The 24,361-nt window shown below is 49.4% G+C and overlaps 1 protein-coding gene across 13 annotated transcripts in view; it reads right to left on the bottom strand.

The window, feature by feature from the left end:
- The window catches only part of IL4R (interleukin 4 receptor), a 93,576-nt gene that overhangs the window by 29,870 nt on the left and 39,345 nt on the right, over nucleotides 1-24,361 (bottom strand). For 2 of the 13 annotated variants that reach the window (XM_063797728.1, XM_063797727.1), the window contains exon 1: nucleotides 20,755-20,884. The exons of 1 other annotated variant lie outside the window; for it this stretch is intronic. Coding sequence is in view for 2 of the 12 variants with exons in the window: in XM_009430532.5 (XP_009428807.4) it covers nucleotides 20,755-20,916 (162 nt within the window). In the remaining 10 variants the exon portion in view is untranslated. Of the gene's footprint in view, nucleotides 1-339; nucleotides 442-1,114; nucleotides 1,131-20,543; nucleotides 21,072-24,361 lie in introns of those variants that run through there. 10 more of the 13 variants (XM_063797723.1, XM_063797725.1, XM_009430532.5 and 7 more) reach the window with 10 other exon arrangements.

Below are 24,361 nucleotides of genomic sequence, written 5' to 3'. Positions count from 1 at the left end.
AAGTAAAGTCTCAAGTAAAGGAGGGGTGGGAATGGGGTGGTGGGTTCCTGACACTGATTTCCTTGGCAAGTCCTAGTAACTTTTACTCTCACAACTACACAGATGCCCACAGTATCCTGTGGCAGAGATGGCAAAGGTGTCACTTTAGCCTCAATTATGAATAAAGAGAAACAGAGAGGCCAAGACGCCTGTCCAAAGTCACACAGCAGAAGACTTTCATGGTAAAGTCCTCCAGGGAAACAGGGGAGTCAACAACCCTGTCAAGATTCACTAAAACATCCCAGCATGGCGTCAGGATTGATATCCTTAATCTGTTGTGGCAGGCACGCCCAGACTTACGCATGCCCACGTGCACACACACGTGCTGCAGCTAGCTTCTCAGGGATGCGTGGGTGCTACATTTCAGGAGAGATCACAGATGCAGTGGGAGAAGAGGCTTCCCTGAACATCAGAGGCAAAAAGAACAAAGATGCAGGTGAGTAAAAGAATTAAAAAGATAAGTGCCAGGTTATCACGTTCAAGTACACGGCAAGAGGAGATGATTTCAAGTTCCCATTCTAAATCAAGAGACTCCTGGCTGGGCGCAGTGGCTCACGCCTGTAATCCCAGCATTTCGGGAGGCCGAGGCAGGCAGATCATGAGGTCAGGAGATCGAGACCATCCTGGCTAACATGGTGAAACCCAGTCTCTACTAAAAATACAAAAAATTAGCTGGGCGTGGTGGCAGGTGCCTGTAGTCCCAGCTACTCAGGAGGCTGAGGCAGGAGAATGGCTTGAACCCGGGAGGCGGAGCTTGCAGTGAGCCGAGATTGAGCCACTGCACTCCAGCCTGGGTGACAGAGCAAGACTATCTCAGAAAAAAAAAAAGAGATTCCTGAAGTGGTGGAGTTGGAAGGGGTCTCAGCAGTCACCTGCCAAGCTCAACTGCCAACCTGGACAAGGATGTCCTGCAAACACCCCACCTCTGACATGCTGCTAGGCAGTTTCAGCCCATATCCCACCACAGATGGAGCAATCACTCTCAGGTCTCAGTTAAGCAGAGCCATTGGAAACAGCCTCCTTATGTTGAGTCAAGGCTTTGTGTGAACAAAATCCCTGCTTGCCCAGCACTTACCTTGTACTTGACACTTTGCTAGGTGCTTTAGAAGTATTACCTCAACGAATCCACACAAGAATCCTGAAAGGTAGGCTGTTATCCCAACTGTCTAGCTAAGGAAACTGAGGCCAGAGAGGCCAAATAACCCATCCACCAGGTCCCACAGCTGGTAAAAGGTCAGAGCTAGAATCAGAACCCACGTTTGTTTGCTTCCGAGCCCACCGTGGATTCCAGTATACCAGTTCCTTCAATCTCTCCTAAAACTGCAGGCTGAACCCAATAAGATGAAATAAAATGAGCCGGGCAGAGTTGGCCATCCTGCTTGTTAATTTCAAACAACAGTTCCGCAAGTGTAGGATAAGAAAATCTGACTGAGCAGCAGAAAAGTCCTGAGGATTTTATCATCTGCAAAATCTCCAAAAGCCAATGGTGAAGCAGCAACTTAAAAAAAAAAAAAGAGTCACCCGAGGTCATATTAACAGAGGTATCCATTTATAGACTGTTACATCTCGCAACAGCAGAATATACATTCTCCTCAGGTTCACGTGGAATAATCACCAAGACAGACCACATTCTGGGACATAAAACAACCTTAAGAGATTGAAAACATTAGAAATCACACAAAATATGCTCTTAGGCCACAATGGATTCAAATTAGAAGTCACTAGCCGGAAGAAAGCCAGAAAATTTCCAAGTATTTGGAGATTTAAAAACACACTTCCGAATAACATATGGATCAAAGAAGAAATCACAAGAGAAATTAAAAATATTTTTAACGAAATAAAAATGAAAATATAGCCTATCAAAATCGGTGAGATGTAGCAAAAGCAGTGCTTAGAGGGAAATTTATATTATTGAATGTATATCTTAGAAAGAAAGTTCTAAAATCAATAATCTGTTTCCATCTAGAGTACTAGAAACAGAAAAGCAATATATGTCTAAAACAAGCAGAAGAAAAAAATACAAAATTGGAGCATACATCAATGAAATTAAAAATAGAAAATTAATCGAGGAAAATCAATGAAATCAAAAATTGGTTCTTTGAAAAGATCAATGAAATTGATAAATCTCTACCTAGGCGAATCAAAAAAATGAGAGAGAAGGCACTAATTAATAATAATGTGATATGGCCTGGCTCTGTGTCCCCACCCAAATCTCATCTTGAATTGTAATATGAATTGTCATCCCCACGTGTTGGGGGAAGGACCTCATGGGAGGTGATTAGATTATGGGAGCAGTTCCCCCATGCTGTTTTCGTGACAGTGAGTGAGTTCTCATGAGATCTGATGGTTTTATAAAGGGCTTTCCCCCCCTTTTCTTGGCATGTCTCCTTCCTGACGTCATGTGAAAAAGGATGTCTTTGCTTCCCTTTCCGCCATGATAATATGTTTCCTGAAGCCTCCCCAGCCCTGCAGAACTGTGAGTCAAACCTCTTTCCTTTATAAATTACCCAGTCTTGGGCATGTCCTTAGAGCAGCATGAGAACAAACTAATACTATCGTAAATTAAAGAAAAGTTATTAGAGGTGGCACATGCCTGTAGCCCCAGCTACTGGGAAGGCTGAGGCAGGAGGATCACTTGAGCCCAGGAGGTTAAGGCTGCAGTGGGCTGTGTTGATGCCACTGAACTCCAGCCTGGGCAACAGAGAAAGATCCTGTCTCAAAAAATAAAAAATAAAATTTTTAAATTAAAAAAAAGTGGCACTATATAATGATTCAGGAGTTAATTCTCCAAGAAGATATAAATAACAATCCTTAATGTGTACGCAACTAACAACAAAGGGTCAAAATATGTAAGGCAAAAACTGAGAGCAGCAAGGAGAAATAGAGAAATCTGTGTGATTATTCTGAATAATACTATTATTGGATAATAATAGTATTATTACTATTACTTCAACTCTTTTGGTAATCGACAGATCCAGCAGGCAGAAATCAGTAAGGACACAGTTGAATTGAACAGTGCTGTCAATCAACTGGATCTAAGTGCAGTGTGCAACCACAACTTGGCATCCCTTTGGAAGGAATACTGCTGTCATGTATGACAACAACCAACACAGAGAGGGCCTGATAATCCCAGGAGGCCTAGAAAGTCTTTACCTAGAAAGCTCTGCCCTCCTATACCGGGCAGCCTCACCATTCACTTAAACACACAGAGTTTACCACATGCCAAGTTTTCTTTTACATCTTTTACATATACGAACGCATTTAATAATCTATGAAATAGGTAATATTATTTTCTCCATTTTCAGATGAGGAAACCAAGGCACAGAAAGGCTGAGTGATTTGTCTGAGGTTGCACAGCTGTGACAGTCATGGGTCTTAAATCCAGCACTCAAGCTCCAAAGCTTTGGTTCTTAACTACTATCTGTCTAGAAGTCAGAGTCCTTAGTGTTTTGGGGGTCAATGACCTATCTGAGCATCTAATGTAAACCCCAAACCCTGTTTCTGGCAATGTGCATACACTTAGTTCTGCATTCCATTTTAGGGCTTCACAGAATCCCTGAAGCCCAAGTGAGGACCTCAGGTCAAAGGCCTGTCCTCTAAGCGGTGGGCAGCTTTTGAGGGTCTTTGAGCAGGGGAGTGGCAAATTTTTGAGAAGTCTGGGGGGATGTGGGCAGTTAGCAGTTGCCGCAGATGACGCTCACCCTGCCTGTTCTCCACATCACAGCCAGAGCCATTTTAAAATCAGAAATGAGGCCAGGGCCAGCTCACACATCCAATGCCCCCTGGCTCCTAAAGGGCTTCTTCACAGGGGCCACAGATCCCCAAGGGGTTCACAGCTCATTAGAGAAGCATCTCTGACTTAGAATAAAATCCAAGCCCTAGCGTGAAAAAAGCCAGTTCCCAGAGTACACACCCCGTGACTCCATTTATGTAACATACTTGAAATCACATAACCATGGAAATGGAAAACACATTAGTGGTTGCCAGGGGCTGAGGGGGTGGGTCAGGAAGGGAGTTGGATGTGGCTATAAAAGGAGAATTTGAGCCATCCTTGTGATGATAGAACTGTGCTGGATCCTGGCTGCATACACAAACCTATGCCGTGATAAAATTGCATAGCACTAAACCACACATGCGTACACACACACAAAAATGAGTACAAGTAAATCGGGAAATCCCAATAAGGTCAGTAGATTATATCAGTGTCAATATCCCAGCTGTGATACTGTATTACAGATTTCTACAATCTTGCCCTCGGGTGGAACAGCATAGAAGCAGGGGTCTCTCTGTGATTTCTTTTTCTTTTTCTTTTCTTTTTTTTTTTGAGATGGAGTCTCACTCTGTTGCCCAGGCTGGAGTGCAGTGGCGTGATCTCGGCTCACTGCAACCTCCACCTCCTAGGCTCAAGTGATTCTCCTGCCTCAGCCTCCCCAGTAGCTGGGACTACAGGCAAGCCACCATGCCCAGCTAATTTTTGTATTTTTAGTAGAGATGGGGTTTCATCATACTGGCCAGGCTGGTCTTGAACTCCTGATCTCAAGTGATCTGCCCGCCTCAGCCTCCCAAAGTGCTGGGATTATAGGCATGAGCCACCACGCCCGGCTTCTCTATGATTTCTTCCAGCTGTGTGTAAATCTTTAATTATCTGAAAATAAAAAGTTTAATTTAAGAAAATGAAGAAAAGAGCCAAGTCCCCTGACGATCTAGCTTCTGCTTACCCCTCTAACATTCCCCTCCTATCCCCTCTCCCTCTTCGGCAATCCTCCATCAGCCTCTGAGCCCTGGGATACACTCCCAGCTCTCTCTTCTCCAAGCATTTGCACCAGAAACACTTCAGAAGCCTTCTCTGACCCCCCTCAACTAATGCGGGCCCTCCCTGTGACTTCTTATCACAGCACCCTGCTTATGTCTGTCCCAGTACTTATCACTATCTCTAATCAGATTAGTGAGGTTACATGTATGAATGTTTATTTTATTTCAAGATGCACATAGCAAAGATAGCTTTGACTGCAAAAATGTTTTCAACTTCCCTAGATTTTTTTTTTTTTTTTGAGACGGAGTTTTGCTCTGTTCCCCAGGCTGGAGAGCAGTGGTGTGATGTCGGCTCACTGCAACCTCCACCTCCCGGGTTCAAGCGATTTTTGTGCCTCAGCCTCTCGAGTAGCTGGAATTACAGGTGTGTGCCACCACACCCAGCTAATTTTTTGTGTTTTTAGTAGAGACAGGGTTTCCCCATGTTGGCCGGGCTGGTCTTAAACTCCTGACCTCAAGTGATCCACCCACCTTGGCCTCCCAAAGTGCTGGGATTACAGGCATGAGCCACTGTGTCTGGCCTAGATTAAAATATGCCATAAGAAAAAGACAGAACTCAAGTGTGTTAGTCCATTTTTGCATTGCTATAAAGAAATATCTGAGACTGAGTAATTTACAAAGAAAAGAGGTTTAATTGGCTTATGGCTCTGCAGGCTGTACAGGAAGCATAGCACCCGTATCTACTTGGCTTCTGGGGAGGCCTCAGGGAGCTTTTATTCACGGGGAAGGCAAGAGGGGAGCAGGCGTACATGGTGACAGCCGGAGCAAGAGAGAGGAGGGAGGTGCCGCACACTTCTAAACAACCAGATCTTGTGAGAACTCACTCACTATGGCAAGGACAGAACCAAACCATGAGGGACCCGTCCCTATGACCCAACATCTCCCACCAGGACCCACCTCCAACATTGGGGATCACATTTCAACAAGAGATTTAGAGAGGATGACATCCCAACTATATCAGCAAGCAAAACACTAGAAAAAGGTAGCAATCTACATTACGAACGGTTAATGGCCTTAATATATGAAGAGTTCTTACAAATCAATAAGACAAACATCCCTTTAAGAAAAATAGGCAAAGAACATAAATGGTTCACAAAAGACATATTCCTCCATCAGATGTGAAATAGCCACTCTCAATATACTGCTAGTTTTTCAAGTTGGGAGTATAATAGGTAACCTCAAATTTAAATTATGTATTTGTCTATAAATGCATTGTTTGCCTCCCTCTGTGAGACCACAAGCCCCATGAGGGCAGACCTTTATGTCTGCTGTGCTCACTGCTTTATCCCCAGTGCCTAAAACAGTGCCTGACAAAGGCATAGCATGTGTACAATAAACATATATTAAATGAATGAATGGTTAAAAGTCAGCAATAATAGGCTGGGCACAGTGGCTCACACCTGTAATCCCAGCACTTTGGGAGGCCGAGGCAGGTGGATCACCTGAGGTCAGGAGTTCACCAACATGGTGAAACCCCATCTCTACAAAAATACAAAAATTAGCCGGGCATGATGGTGGGTGCCTGTATTCCCAGCTACTCGGGAGGCTGAGAGGCTGAGGCAGGAGAATCGCTTGAACCCAAGAGGCAGAGGCTGCAATGAGTTGAGATCACACCATTGCACTCCAGCCTGGGCAACAGAGCAAAGTTCTGTCTCAAAAAAAAAAAAAATTCAGCAATAATAAATTCAACAATCTTTTTTTTTTTTTTTTTTGAGATGGAGCCTAGCTCTGTCACCAGTCTGGAGTGCAGTGGCACGATATCAGCTCACTGCAACCTCCGCCTGGGTTCAAGTGATTCTCCTGCCTCAGCCTCCTGAGTAGCTGGGACTACAGGAGCACGCCATCATGCCTGGCTAATTTTTGTATTTTTAGTAGAAACGGGATTTCACCATGTTGGCCAGGATGGTCTCGATCTCTTGACCTCCTGATCCGCCTGCCTCAGCCTCCCATAGTGCTGGGATTACAGGCATGAGCTACCGTACCTGGCCTCAATAATCATTTTTAAACATGAACCAGGTCCCAAGCTTTTGTCCATAGTTAACTGTATATGCAGTACTTATTTTGTGCCTGGCCCTGTTCTAAGTACTTACAATATATTAATCAATTTGGTTCTCCCAACGACCCTATGAGGTAGGTGCCATTAACATTCCCATTTTACAGATGAGAAGACTGAGGCACAAAAAGGCTAGAGCACTTGCTGGTGGTCACAGAGCCATAACCTAGGCATTGTCACTCCAAAATTCATGTGTTTAAGGACTGTGGTTGCTGACCCTTGAAATGCAGTCCCCAAAACCCTGGAACTTTGTCCGGGGAGCCCCACTGGCCTGAGACCCATTGGCCTGAGACCCAGAGACAGCAAGTGACAAGGCCAAGGTCACAGAGTTAGGAAGCAGCAAAGTCATTGAAGGCCGCAGCCAGGAAGTGAGCAGAAGCATGGGCCTGGGAAAACACGCCCACCACCAGGAGAACACACTTGACTCACTTTTTAAAAAAAACTCGGGGGAGATTAAGTGATTAAGCCTTGAAATGTCAGAAGCCAGCAGCAGCCTGGAAGCGACCCAGCAGGACTCTTCCCGAACCCACAGCGGGTGGCAGGGGGGCGGGGGGCGGAGGAGTGGGGGCGCACAGGGGGCGGTACAGGCCTTCTGCTCTTCTTCCCTCTGGGCAGGAAACCTGGCTTGGAGGAGGGGCTGGTTCTGCAGACAGGATGCAAGCACCTCTGTGACAGGCGGCATGTGGAGAGGAATCCAGGGACAGCAGGGGCCTCGGGTGGGGGCTGGGGGCTTTGGAGCCGCTGACCCCTGAAACTCCACGATAGAAACTGGCCTGAAACCTCAGCTCCTGTGGCGCAATCAGTTAGTCATGCTACTTATAAGAAACCAGCCCAGAGCTTCCTCTGGCTTCTGGGACAGCTGGGCTGGGCTGGCAGGAAGCTAGGCATGCACTTCTTCCTGGGACAGCAACCTACCTAGAACTGGGGTTTCCAGAAATGGCAGCCATGTCGGTGGCCCCACTGGGATAGTAAGGCAGGCCAGGCCAGGGCCCCAGAATGGCCCGGGCTCTGCCTGGTTGGCTCCGTCCCCAGCCCAGCCAGTGGGAGGGAGGGGAGGCAACAGACTGGCTCTGCAGCCACCAGGAACACAAATCGGCCCCCTCCACCAACAGCACCCACCAGCCTCCCTGTGGGCCTGCTGTGACTCACCCATCCTCACCCACTTGCTCAAGTACCTCACTTATTCTTCTTCTCTTTTTTGCTTTAGAGACAGGGTCTCATTCTGTGGCTAGAATGCAGTCGCACCGTCATGGCTCAGTGCAGCCTTGAACTCCTGGGCTCAAGTGATCCTCCTGCCTTAGCCGCCCAAGTAGCTGTGACTACAGGCACACACCACCATGCTCGAATAATTTTTAAATTTTTGTAGAGATGGGGATCTCTCTCTGTGGCCCAGGCTGGAGTGCTATGGCACAATCATAGCTCACTGCAACCTCAAACTCCTGGCCTCAAGCAAACCTCCTGCCTCGGCCTTCCAACATGCTACAGGCATGAGCTGCCGTGTCCAGCCATCTCCTCATTTATTCTTGCTGTGGGTGTTTTCCAAGTACTGCCTATGTGCTGGCTATTACAGATGCAAACAGGCCATTCATTCATTCATTCCTTTCTTCTTTTAACAAATATTTGAGCAAGGAAGAAGTTACCGGAGCATTTTGAGCAAAGAAGTGACATGATGAGACTTTAAAAACGACCTCTCTTGCTTGGGTGGTGGGGGCACGGGTAGAAGTGGGTACCAGTGAGGAGGCTACCACACTGGCCCCAGAGAGAGGTGCCAGGGCTCACACCAGGCTGCGGAGATGGGGAGGTTGAGAAGGGGCTGAATTCTAGATCTGTGTTGAAGACAGAGCCCACAGGATTTGCTGACAGGATGGATGCTGTGGGGCGGGAGAGAGAACAGGAAGGCTAATAGGAGTCAAGAATGATTCCACAGCCATTGGCCTTTTCCAAGATGGCGGCCTGTGGGGGTAGCCCGTGTGACAAGCCAGCCTGCTGGGCAAGCTGCAGGACTTCAGATTAGCAGAGGAGGCTGTTAGCAGGCGCTCAGGGAAGACCCTCCCTCATCCTAGAGGGTCAGGTTTCTTTATCGGGGATGCACCAGAGTTCTCTCGGGGAGGGGCCCGACATACAGCAGGCACTCAATACGTGAGCATGTGTATTTTATTTTATTCTTATTTTAACAGGTATACAGTGTTTCCTTGGTGCCAGACACTGGCCTAGGTGCTTTAAGCCCTCCCTATGAGATAAGTATAATTATTAAACCCATTTTACGATTCTGAAGGTTCTTTTTTTTTTTTTTGAGACAGAGTCTCACTGTGTAGTCCAGGCTGGAGTGCAATGGTGGGATCTCAGTTCACTGCAACCTCTGTCTCCCAGGTTCAAGTAGTTCTCCTGCCTCAGTCTCCCAAGTAGCTGGGACTACAGGTGCCCACAACCATGCCCAGCTAATTTTTTTGTATTTTTAGTAGACACAGGGTTTTGCCATGTTGGCCAAGCTGGTCTCAAACTCCTGACCTCAGGTGATCCACCCACCTCAGCCTCCCAAAGTGCTGGGATTACAGGCGTGAGCCACTGCGTCTGGAAGATTCTGAAGGTTCTTATGGGAGGGCGGGGTGAGGGAGGGAATGAGGGAAGACCCAGCGAATAGGCAGGCAGGAGGGAGGGCATGGCCCACTTCCCACCCTACAAGCGGGGCCCTTGGCTGGAGCAAGGGGGAGAAGGACTGGCTGGGATGGCAGCTGGAAGGTTGGCAGGCCAGGGACAACACCATCTGCCAAGCCATGGCAGTAGAGTCAAACTCTGTCTCTAGGGCAGTGGGGAGCCAGTGAAGGCTCTTAAGCAGGAGAGGAGCAGGCTGAGATGAGAGCTGGCGAAGAGGGGGCAGGTTTGAGCCTGTTTGGGAGGAGGAGGCAGCAGGGACTTGGTGGTGCTTGGCGGGGAAAGCAGGGTGGGGAGAGCGGGGACAGAGGGAAAGTGGCCTCAGGCTGGGGTGGTGGGGAGGACCCCAGGGACCCTTCCCACGATGGAGAGCCGAGAAGAGAAGCAGATTTGCTGGGGAAGACCACGCGCTCCGGCGCACTATGGACACTTTGAGTCCACACAGTCAACAGGCAACTCCATCCGGGATCCTGGAAGCCAGGCCTGTCTTCAGAAGATTCCAGAGGCCCAAGGGAGGAAACAGAGCCTGAGGAAACTGTGTCCAGAAGCCACCTGCCCAGGAACAGCAGCCAGCCTGGCCTCCATCTTTCTGCAACCTGTTATCTTGCTTTATTTCTCTGCACTCTTTGCGGCATATTGCACACTCGGGCCTTATGTGTTTGGTGCTCATATCCCCTACTGCAAGGCCAGCTCACACAAGGCCAGTGTCGATCCCCCTCACAGCCATCTCCCCAGAGCCTAGCATGGTGCCTGGCACACAGCAGGTGCTCCATGAATATTTGCTGAATGGAAGAACGACCGGATGAATTCCCCTGGCTGTGAGCAGGGAGGCCTGGTTGGTCATCCCCAATTTTCCACCTCTCCCTGCTGGGCAAACACTAGCAAATCCTGGCTTGGAGTCCCCTTAAATGTCCTAATGCAGGCACAGATCTCAGCCACCTCGGGGCCCTGACCTCCAGAGAGCTGGTTATCGACTATCACTCACTGTCCTGAGCAGCGGACGATGGCCTCTGGCGCCAGGGTGCTGATTAGATTTTGACTGTCTTAGTGACAGCTATGGCTCCTAGCTGGCCTCCTTCTTGAGGTCTGCAGAGGTCACTGTGACTGGCCATATGTCCCCTCTTCCTTCAGCCATGAGAGGCCATGCCCTGGGCCCTTCTGCCCTTGGTTTCGCCCCTCCCCAACTGGGTGCAACTTTGCTCACCAGCCTTGGCATTGGTTGTACCAGTCTCACTAACAAAAAAAGCACTTGAAGGCTGGGCGCGGTGGCTCCTACCTGTAATCACAGCAATTTGGGAGGCTGAGGCAGGTAGATCACTTGAGTCCAGGAGTTCAAGACCAGCCTGGGTAACATGGCAAGACCCCGTCTCTACCAAAAATACAAAAAAATATTGCCAGGCATGGTGGCACATGCCTGTAGTCCCAGCTACTAAGGGAGATGAAGCAGGAGGATGGCTTGAGCCCACGAGGTCGCAGCTGCAGTGAACTGTGATCATGCCACTGCACTCCAGCCTGGGCAACAGAGTGAGACCCTATCTCTAAAAAAAAAAAGAAGCCCTTGAGCCTCACTCACTCACTTAACCATGGACCCAATCCAAGGAGCATTGCAGATACAATTAATATCATCTCCATTGCAGAGATGGAGAAGCCGAGGCCCAGAGAGGGTCAGGAACCTGCCTAAGGATGCACAGCTAGTCAGTGGGCTGGGATTTGAACCCAGGCCTTTGGCTCTGGAGTGCACAGCACAGTGCCTGGCACAGAAGCAGTCATAAACTTGCTTTTTTATACACCACTCTTTTTTGCTTCTCCTGGAAAGCTCACTATGGAAGACACAGTAAAATATTCTCCCTGCAAGCACAGATGGTGGAATGAGGCTGAGGGAGGTTCAGAATTTGCCCGAGGTGATGGTGACAGAGCAGGAAGTAACCAGGTAGGAATTTAGAATCTGGCCTTTGTCACCATTTGCTCAGCCCTGAGCAGCAGTGAACTTGTCTCAACAATGACCAGGACTTTGCCCCCTGGGCAAACCCAAAGCCAGGACAACACATGGGCACAGGTAAGAGCTTCCCGTTCATTTTCTGCTTGCAGACTGGCATATGGAAGGCAGTGGGTGGGGACTACCCATGGAGCTCTTCCTGTTGTCTCACCCCATACCATTCCTGGATGGGTGGGAACACACAGACATGGGGGCCACCTTTGTGGGCAGGGACCCCCAAGCATCTGAGACACAGAAGCATAACTCTGGGCCTAAGTGCAGGCTCCAACCTGACTCGGTGGGAGACCGTGGCAGGCTGGGGTCCACTCAGAGCCTCAGTCTCCTCATCTGTGAAATGAGAATAAGATCACTTGCTTCATGGCTGGTTGCAAGGCTGCTGTTGTTTTTAACTCATCTGGCTTATTAGTACAGGAGTACTGACATCAATAAAATAGAATTCATGACAATGATGTCTTGAGTAAGTATTAGAAGAGACAAGGTGGATGGTTTTTTTGTTTTTGTGTTTTTGAGAATGTCTCACTCTGTCACCTAGACTGGAGTGCAGTGGAGCAATCATAGCTCACTGCGGCCTTGAATTCCTGGTCTCAAGTGATTCTCCCACCTCGGCCTCCCAAGTAGCTGGAACTACAGGTGCACGCCACCACACCCAGCTAATTTTTATTTTTTGGTAGAGATGGGGTCTCACTATGCTGCCCAGGCTGGAAGTTGGCTCTTTCATACTGATTAAAGGAACAATTCAGCCAGCTGCGGTGGCTCATGCCTGTAATCCCAGCACTTTGGGAGGCTGAGGTGGGCAGATTGCTTGAACCTAGGAGTTTGAGACTGGCCCGGGAAACATAGCGAAATCCCATCTCTACAAAAAATACAAACATCAGCTAGGCGTGGTAGTGCACATCTGTAGTCCCAGCTACTCGGGAAAATGCAACAATTCACCAAAAAGGTATAAAAATCCTGAACCCTTATTCTACTCATATGGCTATGCACTTAACAACATAGCTTCAAAAATAAAGCAAAAAACTGACAGACTCAAAAGGAGAAATTAACAAAGCCTCTATTATGGTGAATTGTAATTGTATTACGGTGGGAGGTAAATCAGGTAAAAAAAAAACCACATAGTGACATAACAAATATAGATAATATAATAGCTAGCTTGATCAAATAGATACATTTCTAGAACCTTATACCCAACAGAAAATATACATCCTTTTCAAACACAAGAGGAAAAAAATGACCAGAAAATCCTATAAAGATCTCAGCAAATTCTCTACCACTGATATTATAGAAACCACATATATTGACCACAACAACCATGATGACCAAATTTAGAAATCAACAATAAAAAGATAACTTAAAAAATTCTATCTGTCTCAAAAATTTAAAAAGCATAAAATTAAATAAGTCTTAAAATGGGAACCAAAAGGGAAATTCTAAACTGGGCAGTGAATAACATTGTCTAACAAGTTGTGGAATGAAACCAAAGCAGTACTCAAAGAAAAAATAATAGCATGTTAGCCTGAAGTAGATTTATTAGAGAGCATGAAAAACTGGAACCTCTTAGCTTTAGACAAGGACTCTCAGAACAGAAGAAACTTGGATTAACAGCAGCTCATATAGAAGAGAAACATGGAGATTTTAGCTGACAAGCCCAATATGCACTCCAAGTGGGATATGGCTGCTACACAGTATGATTTCAGGTTGCATCAACAGAAGTATAAGCTCTAGATCCAAGGAGGTGATAGTCTCCTTCCTCTTTGACCAAACAAACAGTCTTTGCGTGGGACTCCAACCAATTGACTCATGTCCGAAGGCAGGCCAAACTTATAATTTCCTGAGTCAGGGAGAATGCCTGAAATAACTACAGTTGTGTAGTCTGAATAAGAGAAGTATCCGAGTTTGGAGGGAGATGGTCACTACCTCCAAGAGGCAGAAACAGACTCAGAAAGTGGAAGCTCCTAGAAAGCTAATTTGGGCTGGGCACGGTGGCTCACACCTGTAATACCAGCACTTTGGGAGGCTGAGGGGGGCGGATCACCCTAGGTCAGGAGTTTGAGACCAGTCTGGCCAGCATGGTGAAACCCCATTGCTACTAAAAATACAAAAATTAGCCAGGCGTGGTGGTGTGTGCCTGAAATCCCAGCTACTCGGGAGGTTGAGGCAGGAGAATCACTTGAACCCAGGAGGCAGAGATTGCAGTGAGCCGAGATTGCACCACTGCACTCCAGCCTGGGCAGCAGAGTGAGCCTCCATCTCAAAAAAAAAAAAAAGAAAGAAAGAAAGCTAATTTGGCTAAATCTCAGGAAGATTTTCTCCCAGTTAGAGCTGCCCACCTGTGGAAATGTGGCTTCTGGAAGAAATATGCTAGAGGCAAGACCGTCGGGAGGCTGTGGCCCTGCCAGCTTGGAGACCTGCCCAGCCCAGAGAGCTGGTGCCTCTCCTCCCTAGAATTCAGTCTTCTCTTTTAAAAAGGCAGAATACTTCCCTGGCCGCTTCAGGAAAACATAAGGCCTTCTCTGAGTTTTTCAAAAATGGTTCTGGGCGACTATGCTCACTGATTTCCAACCAAGAAATGTAATCCTTTTAAACTCTCCTCTTTGGGCTGGATAGCTCAGAACCGTGGTTAAATGCACAGGCTTCTGGGTCCGTAGCCCTGGGTTTGAATCTGGACTCTGCCACTTAGGAGCCGTGTCACCCAGGTAAGTCTCTAGCCTGAGCCTCAGGTTCCTCCTCAGGGAAATGAGCAGGACACCCACTCCTCTTCATTCCTGCACCCAGCACAGAGCGTGATGTGGACTCCAGCCTCCACTGCCAGAGGCCGTGGTTGGGGCCATGGCTTCGGGATGATTCAAGCACATTACATGTATTACGTACTTTATTTCTATTATTATTATATGGTAACATATAATGAAATAATTATACAACTCACCATAATGCAGAATCAGTGGGAGCCCTGAGCTTATTTTCCTGCAATTAGATGGTCCCATCCAAGGGCGATGGGAGACAGTGACAGATCATCAGGCATTAGAGTCTCATAAGAAGCACGCACCCAGGGCCGCGTGCAGTGGCTCATGCCTGTAATCCCAGCACTTTGGGAGACTGAGGCAGGTGGATCACCTGAGGCCAGGAGTTCGACACCAGCCTGGCCAACACAGTGAAACCCTGTCTCTACTAAAAATACAAAAATTAGCTGGGTGTGATAGCACAGGCCTGTAATCCCAGCCACTAGGCTGAGGTAGGAGAATCACTTGAACATGGGGAGGTGGAGATTGCAGTGAGCCAAGATCGCACCATTGCACTCCAGTCTGGGCGACAAGAGCGAAACTCCGTCTTAAAAAAAAAAGAAAAAGTACGCAACCCAGATCCCTCACATGTGCAGTTCACAAAAGGGTTTGTGCTCCTGTGAGAATCGTCTAATGCCTCAGCTGATCTGACAGGTGGCCGAGCTTGGGTGGTAATGCGAGCGATGGGGAGCAGCTGTAAATACAGATAAAACTTCGCTCACTCACCCGCCACTCACCTCCTGCTGTGTGGCCCTGCTGTGTGGGGACCCCTGGTCTGAGACACTGAGGAAGGTGCTCATTCATAAAATAATATGTAAAATGACTGGACTGTCTGTAAAATGGGGCTTGGAGGAACCAGTCCTGCGCTGCCCACATTCACAGTATTGCTGGGCAGATGGATGGCAGGGAGTACACCGACAATGTAAAAAAGTGGATCGATCTAAATGGCAGGTGTGTCTTCAGCACTCAGGCATAGATTTTATTGTGTTTAAACACCATGGTGAGGACTGAGGAGTCTGGAGCTTCTAGGTTCACAGCCCTGCTCTGCCACCTTCAGGTGTGTGACCCTGGACAAGTCACTGAACCTCTCTGTGCCTCTGTTACTTCATCTGTAACATCTGCATGAGAGTAGCTCCTATCTGGTAGGGTTATTACACAAGTTAAATGAGACAATGCAGGTATCTGGCCCCAGCTCCCTCCCTGACCTCTGTTCCTAGACCTCTTTCTTGCTTGGTTCCATCCAACCATACAGCTTCCTTGCTGTGGGTCAAACACACCAAGCTCATTCATGCCTCTGGGCCTTTGCACTCTCTGTTCCCACTGCCAGGATCACTCTTTCCCCAGATATCCACATGCCTTGGTACTTCAGGTCTCAGTTCAAAAGCCACTTCCTCAAAGTCACCAAGCCCAGAATGCTTTCAGCTCCATGAGCGCCCTCATTTCTGGGTCACTCATTCCCGTGTCCCCAGCCCCTGGCACATTGGCTAAGCAAGCGTTAAGCACCTAGCCCCGGGCTGGCACTCGAGATATGTGAGCGCGTGTTACGTTCAACTTTGCTTTGCAGGCTAGAGGCTCTAAGACCCAGAACACAGCCCCTCCCCACCAGGAACTCAATTCCACCAAACCCTTGGAAGGCCCCACGGCAGCTCTTCCCCTCCCGGGACCCACTTCCTCCAACTCCAGATGCAAGCCCAGCTGGGGACCATCCTCGGCCGAGAGGTTACAGCACCCAGGCTGGCTTTAGCGCAGACCTCAGATTTCTTAAGCAAACGAGAAGAGGTGAGGAGGCCTGTGGGGGCACCTAAAGAGAGAATGAGTCAGTCAGAGCCAGACTTGAAACCTAAGAGACATCAGCACTTCTTGGAAAGGCAAGAACGGACGCATTTAGACAGAACTGTGCATGCAGAATGAGGGGTAAGCACAGGCCAGTCAGGAAGTGGAGTCTTCCGTCCTCTGTGAGTCCCTCCACCTGGCCCTCTCTTCCTCACCCCTCTCAAATGTCACCTCCTCAGGGAAGCCCTCCCTGATTCCACTTGCACCCAGCTTTGCTTTCCTTCCTAGCACAGTCTCCACCTGATAAGATATTGCAGGTCCATGTTCTCTCCTGTAAAATCCTGGGGGCCAGACATAGTTCAGAATTCAGAATGACTCAGGCTGTAGAAAGGTCAGCTTGTATAAAATACCCACCGACGTGCCCATCATGCAGGGCGGGAAAGCACCCAACGATCAATTGCACTAATATCTCTGCAGAAAGACATCTGAGCATTACACCAAAGAGGATGAAGACTCTAAAAAGCCTCAAGTTTAGCTTCAAAATGAGTTATGAAAAACTTTCGGTTTTCAGAAATCGTGGATTTCAGAATAACAGATAAAGCTGCCGATCTGAACATATGTATTGGTTGTACATTGCCTGTATGCTCAACTAGAATCTAAACCCCAGGAGAGCAAAGGACTTGGTCCGATGCTCTGGCACATATAGGTGCTCAATAAATTCCTGAGGAAGAAATGCAGGAGGAAGCCAGGTGCTGGATATGCAGAAGGGACTCGGTCCAAAATGCAGAGAAAAACAGCAATCACTGAGCGCCTTCCAAGGGCAAAATGTCTATACAAACTATCTCATGAATGCTCTCCCTGCAAATACCCATGACAAACAAAGGGAGGCTCAGAGAGGTTAAACAACTACCTCCAGATTACACAGTGGAGAGCTGGGAAGTAGCCAGCTCCGATTTAAACCTGGGATCCCCTCTTCAAGCTCAGGCCCTTCTCTCTGCCTTAAGCTCAGAGACGCAGAGCAATTTGCTGGATATCATAAAACAGTGGTGATGCACCCGGTCTGACAGTGGATCCCCCAGCCTCTGTAGGACCTCAAGCCTCTGCCGGGGCGCTCCGATCCACATTCACCAAGGGCAAGTCTGTGCAACCTCCAGGCAAGCTCCTGGCCTCTCTTCTAGCCCAGCCATGGTAAGTCTAGCTAAACGTGGCTGGGCATGTCTCCACTGTGCCAGCCAGGAGGAAAACTCAGAAATGTCTTTCTTGGTCACCCCAGTGAACTGGTACAAGCAGGAAAGAATACATGGGAAGAAAAGTAGGATGGAGTCTGTCCCTCAGATGTGGACCTGAGGCAAGGCTACTGCATTCATCTCCGGGTCTCAGTTCTCACCTGCAAAATGAGTGGACTAAATCCCAACCAATAAAGCTCAAAGGAGGCAACAATAAAGATTTATTCATTTAGGCCAGGCACGTTTGCTCGCATCTATAAATCCAACACTTTAGGAGGCTGAGGCAGGAGGATTGCTTGAGACCAGCAGTTCAAGACTAGCCTAGGCAACATAGCAAGATCCTGTCTCTAAAAATATATAAACAATTAGCCAGCCATGGTGGCACACACCTGTAGTCCCAACTACTCAGGAGGCTGAGGTGGAAGGATTACTTGAACCCAGGTACTGGATGCTACAGTGAGCTATGATTGTGCCACTGTGCTCCAGCCTGGGAAATAGAGAGAGACAATGGCTCTAAAAAAAAAAAAAAAAAAAAAAAAAAGGTATTCATTTAACAAATACATAGTTTTTACTACATACCAGGTACTGTTTTGTATGCTTGACATATATTAACTCATTTAGTCATCACTACAATGGCATAGTCACTATAATCTCATAAATGCAGAAACTGAGGCTCTGGGAAGTCAGTTACACAGTAAGCAGCAAAGCCAGCATTTGCACTGGGTGATCTGACTCAAGTCCATACTGTCACTCCCCAGCTATACGTTTTGACAGGTAACAACAGACATATACATTGATTGTGGACCCACTGGGTGTTGGACATTGTGTGAAGTAGCTTATAAAACATGTCATCAACCCTCAAGAAAGTTCACTTTTACAAATGTGAGGAAGCACAGTACCTAGGTGGCTTCTGTCCTGGCCTCACTCCCAGGTACCAGTGAGGGCAGTCGAGAGGTGGGGCATCTAATCCCAAACACTCTCCTCCATCCTCCCAGATGGGGTGGAAGAGGGCAGGGAGATGGGGGAGGTAGAAAAGGTTCTCTCTTCTCATGTATTTATGTATTTGTTATTTTGAGACAGAGTCTCGCTCTGTCACCCAGGCTACAGTGCAGTGGCACAATCATAGTTCACTGCAGCCTTGACCACCTGGGCTCAAGCCATCCTCCCACCTCAGCTTCCCAAATAGCTGGGGCTAGAGGCACCTGCTACCACGCCTGGCTAAGTTTTTAAATTTTTTTTGTAGGAACAGGATCTCGCTATGTTGCCCAGACTGGTCTCAAACTCCTGGGTTCAAGCGATCCTCTCTCAGCCTCCCAAAGTGCTGGGATTACAGGTGTGAGTCACTGCGCCCAGCTTCTTCTCACTTCTTTGACAATTCATTTCAGCTCCTTTTTGAACTGGGAGCATTAGAAAACTGAACACCCCCACCCTTGCCCTGGGCATTTTGCAACCGGGATTGTATTGTATTAAACATATCAGTCATTGAGTCACTTCCTAGCATTTGAAAACCCTTAGGTTATCTCGGACCTGCCGGTAACTGCATGTGTTGTAACTGGGGTGAGTGACTGCAGGTTTTCCTCCCTGCTGCCTCCCCACCTTCTCCCTCCAGATTCAGATCCAGAGGCCCAGGGTGGGGCCCAGGAATCTGCATTGTTGCTTTTACAACTCAAGCCAAGGTAAAATACACTGGCCCAAGTTCCTTGGCATGGCATTCGAGGCCTTCCACAATGCAGCCCAGCCCAACTTTCCATCCATCTCTGGCTTCTGCTTACTCCCTAGGTTCTGTACACAGTGCCCTTTCACACTTCCCAGCCTCCGCCCACTCTGTGCCTCCCTTTACCTCCCATCCTCTACCTGCCAGACTCCCCTGCTCTACTCACAAGGCTAGCTCAGGGTCCCTGGGTGCTGGGAAGCCTGGCCCAGTGCCCTGTGAAGAGCTGATCCCCTCTGGCTTGAGGTCCTGCAGCCGTTGGTGCATCCGCACCCTCCCAGCCCTCACGTCTGTCTTCCTGCAGAGGGGGTGCTCCTTGAGGCAAGCACCAGTGCCCAGAACACCACCCAGGGCCTCGCAGGAGCTGAATGAGTGCTAGTGAGTGAATGAGTGGCTTAGCAGGTCACCTCCCATTCATGGGCTGGGCTAGCCGAGTTCTAAGAAACCCCTGCAGGACCCTGGAATGCCCTAATGTGCAGGACACCCTGGCCAAACCTACACCTGAGCCTGTTTCCCCATTGGACCTTGGGATTTTGATAAAGGCACTGAGGTCCCAGCAAATGCCTTGGGCTCCTCATAGGCTACTGGGGGCAGGGAAGTGCAGTGGGTCATGCCTCCCAGAGGGCTGGGGAAGGGGAGAGACTAGAACTGGAGCAGGGTTAGCGCTGGCCTGGGGGCATTCATTGAACCCCAGAAGCAGACAAACTAGTGGTCCCCTATCTTGCTTAAGTCTTAAGAAATCCAGATTTTGTTTAAAAAAAAATCAGGGCTCAGTGGCTCACACCTGTAATCCCAGCATTTTGGGAGGCCGAGGTGGGAGGATCACTTGAGGCCAGCCTGGGCAACATAGTGAGACACCGTCTCTATAAAATAAATTTTTAAAAAGAAAATAAAGATCAGATTCCTGGGTTTACTGAATCTGAATCTCAGGGCAAGGACCTGGGAATCTGCATTTTAAGCAAATCTCCCGGAGATTCTGGTTATTGTGGGGGCTCCTCAAACGTGATTGAGAGATGGAGAGCAGCTGGCTCTGGCGTGGGATTGCCTGGGCTCTAGTCCTGCTGCCCCACGGACTCCCAAGTGGGCGGCACCTTAGGGCAAGTTACTAAAGCGGCTGGGGTCTCGGTGACCTCATCTGTACAATGTCCATGACGCACAGCACCGGCCACAGAGAAGTTAGTGGGAGGTTTCACTTGGCATCCTTTCAGTAAAACAAGTCCCAGTCAATGATCGCGATTATTGGGTCCATCTGATATTCGGAGGCGGAGACCGCCCCGATTCACTGACCTACTACTCAAATTTACAGTTCTCAGAACTTTCCCCACCCTTTCTCTCTCCGAAGTCCTCACTGAATTCCTGAGCGCAAGGCTGGGCGCCACTGCCCGGAGAAGAGGGGCTGCGTAGCCCCCGACAGCCTATCCCCAAGCCCCCCACCCCCGCAGGCCGTCCCGGCGGAGGTCTCACTGCCAGCACCGGCTTTGGGGAGCGCTGGGTGTCCACGTACCCCGGGCCTCGCGCCTCCGCTGCCGTTCGGCGGCAAGGACGGAACCGGGCGCTGCTCCGCGCGCACCGAGAGTCGCGGGCTCGGGCCCCGCTCGGAGTCGGGGTGGTCCCCGTGGTCCCCGCCGGCGGCCGAGCCCTTCCCGAACGCCCTCAGCCGGCGTGCCCGGGCGATACCTTCGCAACCCGATCCGCGCGCGGGCCCCAGATCCTACCTGCGCGCCCCTGCTCCATTCGCCGTCCGGGCGCCCAAGCGGGAAGTGGGGGACCCCTGGGTGGCCCTTCCCTGGCCCGCGCCGCGCGGGGCTTTCCTGGGCGCGGAGACCCAGCCCGCCCCGGCTTCCTGCTCCCCGCCCAGGCGCCCGGCAGATTTGCATGCGCCGCCCCGCCCGGCGCGCCCGGCCCGGGTCCCGGCCACCTCGCGCCCCTGTCGCTGTCCCCGCCGCCGCCGCCGGACAGTCCGAGCCGCCGTCCTCTCCTGGGGGCGACCCCAGCACCTCGCTGGGTGTCTTGCCGCGCGCTTCCTCCCACGCTGCAGCCCGAGGTCACGCCCAGCGGAGAACTCCGCAGTGGATCCCCTTGGTCTCGGAATAAAACGCCCACGCCGACCAGGCCTCCAGGACCTGCTCCTGCCTGTCCTCCGCGGCCTCTTCTGCGCTGGGGCAGTTGCGTTTGGGGTGGGAGGGCTGGGCGACTGGAATCCTCCTCCCCTTCCTAACAGCCCAGCTTCCAAGTGCCAGTGGTTGCACATTCTTCAATAAATGTTTACCCAACTCCTACTCCAGCCACATTTGGATAGTAAAACAGCCCTTCAATCAGTAACTAGTACAATCTGTTGGGCACTGCAAATGTTAACTCGTTCAATCCTGGCAACTACCCTATAAGGGAGTGATACTATCACCGGTTTTACAAGTCAGGAAACTGAGGCACAGAGTCCTTAAGAAATTCAAAATGGGTTGGGCAAAGTGGCTCATGCCTGTAATCCCAGCACTTTGGGAAGCTGAGGCGGGAGGATCACTTGAACCCCATAGTTCGAGACCAGCCTGGGCAACCCTGTTAGCGAGACCCCTATCTACAAAAATTGACATTTATAAAATTTTTAAAAAGAAAAGAAAGAAACTCAGAATCACTCTGCAGGTAAGCAGGAGCAGGGGTGGAGCTGGGATTCGAACACAGGCCCCCTAGACCATTAACCTCTGGACACCATAAGAACCCGGATGCAGCCAAATGACTGGGGGGAAAACACTCAACAAAGTATTTCAGGTCAGGAGGGCCCAAGAAGAAAGTAGGGACCTCTTAGACCAGTGGGGCAGGTGGTCTGGAAGAGGCTTTTTGAGTAGAGGCCATTTGAGCTGAGACTCTGAAGAGCCTATGGGGGAAGACTTGTGTAGGGAGAGGGAAGAGCTAGTGCAAAGGCCCTGTGGGAACCAGCTCAGCCTGCAGGAGGAATTGCTGAAGGCCGGCATGGCTGGGGAGCCCTGAGTGAGGAAAGAGCAGAGAGAGGGGAGGTGGGAGATATTTGGACTCACACTGGGCAGTGCTGAGAACCCAGAGAGTAATTTGACCCCCTGCTGCCCTCAAGGAGCTCTCAGTTTGAGGGTGGAAGCCAAGGACTGCCCAATGGGATCAAGTGCTGTGGTGGAGGGTGAGGGTTGGCTTCCCAGGGCAGGGGCCACTGCACGTCAATCGTTCTTTTTTTTTTTTTGAAGATGGGGTCTCATTCCATTGCCCAGGCTGGAGTGCAGTGGGTGATCTCAGCTCACTGCAACCTCCACTTCCTGAGTTCAAGCGATTCTCCTGCCTCAGCCTCCTGAGTAGCTGGGATTACAAGCGTGCACCACCACGTCCGGCTCATTTTTGTATTTTTAGTAGACATGAGGTTTCACTATGTTGGCCAGGCTGGTATCAAACTCCTGACCTCAGGTGATCTGCCTGCCTCTGCCTCCCGAAGTGCTGGGATTACAGGTGTGAGCCACCACGCCTGGCCCATATGTCAATCATTCTTTCATGTACTTGGTCTGTCTTGGTCCTACTGTGTGTCTAACCTTGTGACAAGCGCTGATGACGCAGACCTGAAGACATGAAACAGACACAATCCCTGCCCTCTGAGACCTTACAACCAAGTGAGCAAGACAGCCACCAACCCACCCCCGGAAGTGACAGTAAAGATAAGTCAGTTCCCTGGGGTCAGGGATGGCTTCCTGGAGGAGGTGACCTCTGACCAGTGCCTGAATCAATGCAGAAAAACATGCAGGTGGAAGGGACAGCATGAGCAAATACCTGGAGGTGGCGTGGGAGCGTGGAGAAACTCCCATCCTTCGGCATCTGTTTGTGGATGCCTCCATATGCCAAGTCGTGAGCTGGGGGCTAGGGAGAGCAAGAAATAGATCCAGCCCCTGCTTCCTAGCCCTGAGGACCTGGTTGGGGCACTGACAAGTGAACAGACGTAAGCAATTGGGTGTAATAAACCCCGTACTGGGGACAGCCCAGGCAGACGCTGAGAGGACTAGGGAGAGAGGGCCACAGGAAGGGCTTTCCTGGAAGCTTGGGTTTCAGGAGAAATAGGAATCCTCTGGATTAGGTGTGACTTCCACTCCCGTCCACACTCATACTCCCTCACACTCATTACTCACACATCTGCACACCCACACGGTTGATGCTTCATCCCAGGCAGTTCAGCCCTGCAAGCTGCCTTTGTCCTGTCTGTGTTTCTGAGTTTGTGCCCCATGTCATCGGGAGACGACAGCAAAAGTCTACCTTTGAAGTCCTTTGGGAATGTATGGCTTGGGCTGTATCCCCTCCTGGACTCCCAAACTGGGCTCCCATCCTGTTTTCCCAGTCAAGTCATCCTTCGTCGGTTTCCTCGCTTGCCTCTAGACTGCCCGCATTGGCATACCAACTCTGCTACGTATTGACTATGTGACTTTGGGCAAAGTAGATCATCCTCCCTGTGCCTCAGTTTCCCCATCTGTAAAATGGGGATAATAATAGACCCACCTCATAGGGCTATGAAATGGTGAAATGGCAAGGCACGTATCGCAGTGCCTAGAACAGTGCCTGGTGTGGATTAGGCATTCAAAATGTCAATTGCTGTTCTTATCAGGATGAAAATGAGAAAGAAGCAAAGTCAAAGCCTGTTGCCTTGGTCTGTTGCTTGGTTGTGAAATGGAGATGAACGTGGCATTGAGAAGACAGGCAAAGAAAGCACAGCTGTGGTCAGAGGTTAAGACATTCAGGAAATCTGGGGGAAGAGACTTCGGGAATTCTTTGTACTCTTCTCCCAACTTTCCCGCAAGTCTGAAATTATGTCAAATTACAAAGTTAAAGAAAACAGGGCATTGTTCTCGGGTGCAAGACAGATAATAAATGTCTTCTTGCATACAGTCCCACTGTTCAAGTTCCTGCCCAAGATGCCCAGACTTTATCTGTGACTGCTCCGTCAGTCCTGGGAGCAGGTCCAAAGGCACCAAGATAGGAAAACCTCTGTTCCCCCATCTAGGGGTTCCCAAGTCTTGCCTCAGTATGAGCTCAATCCTCATTACATCCTAACACGCTTACTTGTTTCCAAGCCTTTCGGTCTTTAAAACTAATAGAGTTTATTTTTTAGAACCGTTGTAGATTATGGAAAAATTGAGCAGATAGTACTGAGAGTTCCCATACATCCCTCTCCCCCATGCACAATTTCCTCTTTTATCAATATCTTGCATTAGTGTGTAGTGCCTTTCTTATAATACTGATACATTATTATAAACTAAAGTCCATAGCATACATTGTTTCACGGTTTCTGGGGGTTTTGTTTTGTTTTGTTTTGTTTTGTGTTTG

This window comes from Pan troglodytes, chromosome 18, assembly GCF_028858775.2.
Source record: "Pan troglodytes isolate AG18354 chromosome 18, NHGRI_mPanTro3-v2.0_pri, whole genome shotgun sequence".
Classification (NCBI taxonomy): Eukaryota; Metazoa; Chordata; class Mammalia; order Primates; family Hominidae; genus Pan; species Pan troglodytes.
Note: the sequence above shows the minus strand (reverse complement) of the source record. Positions and strands in the feature narration are given on the sequence as shown.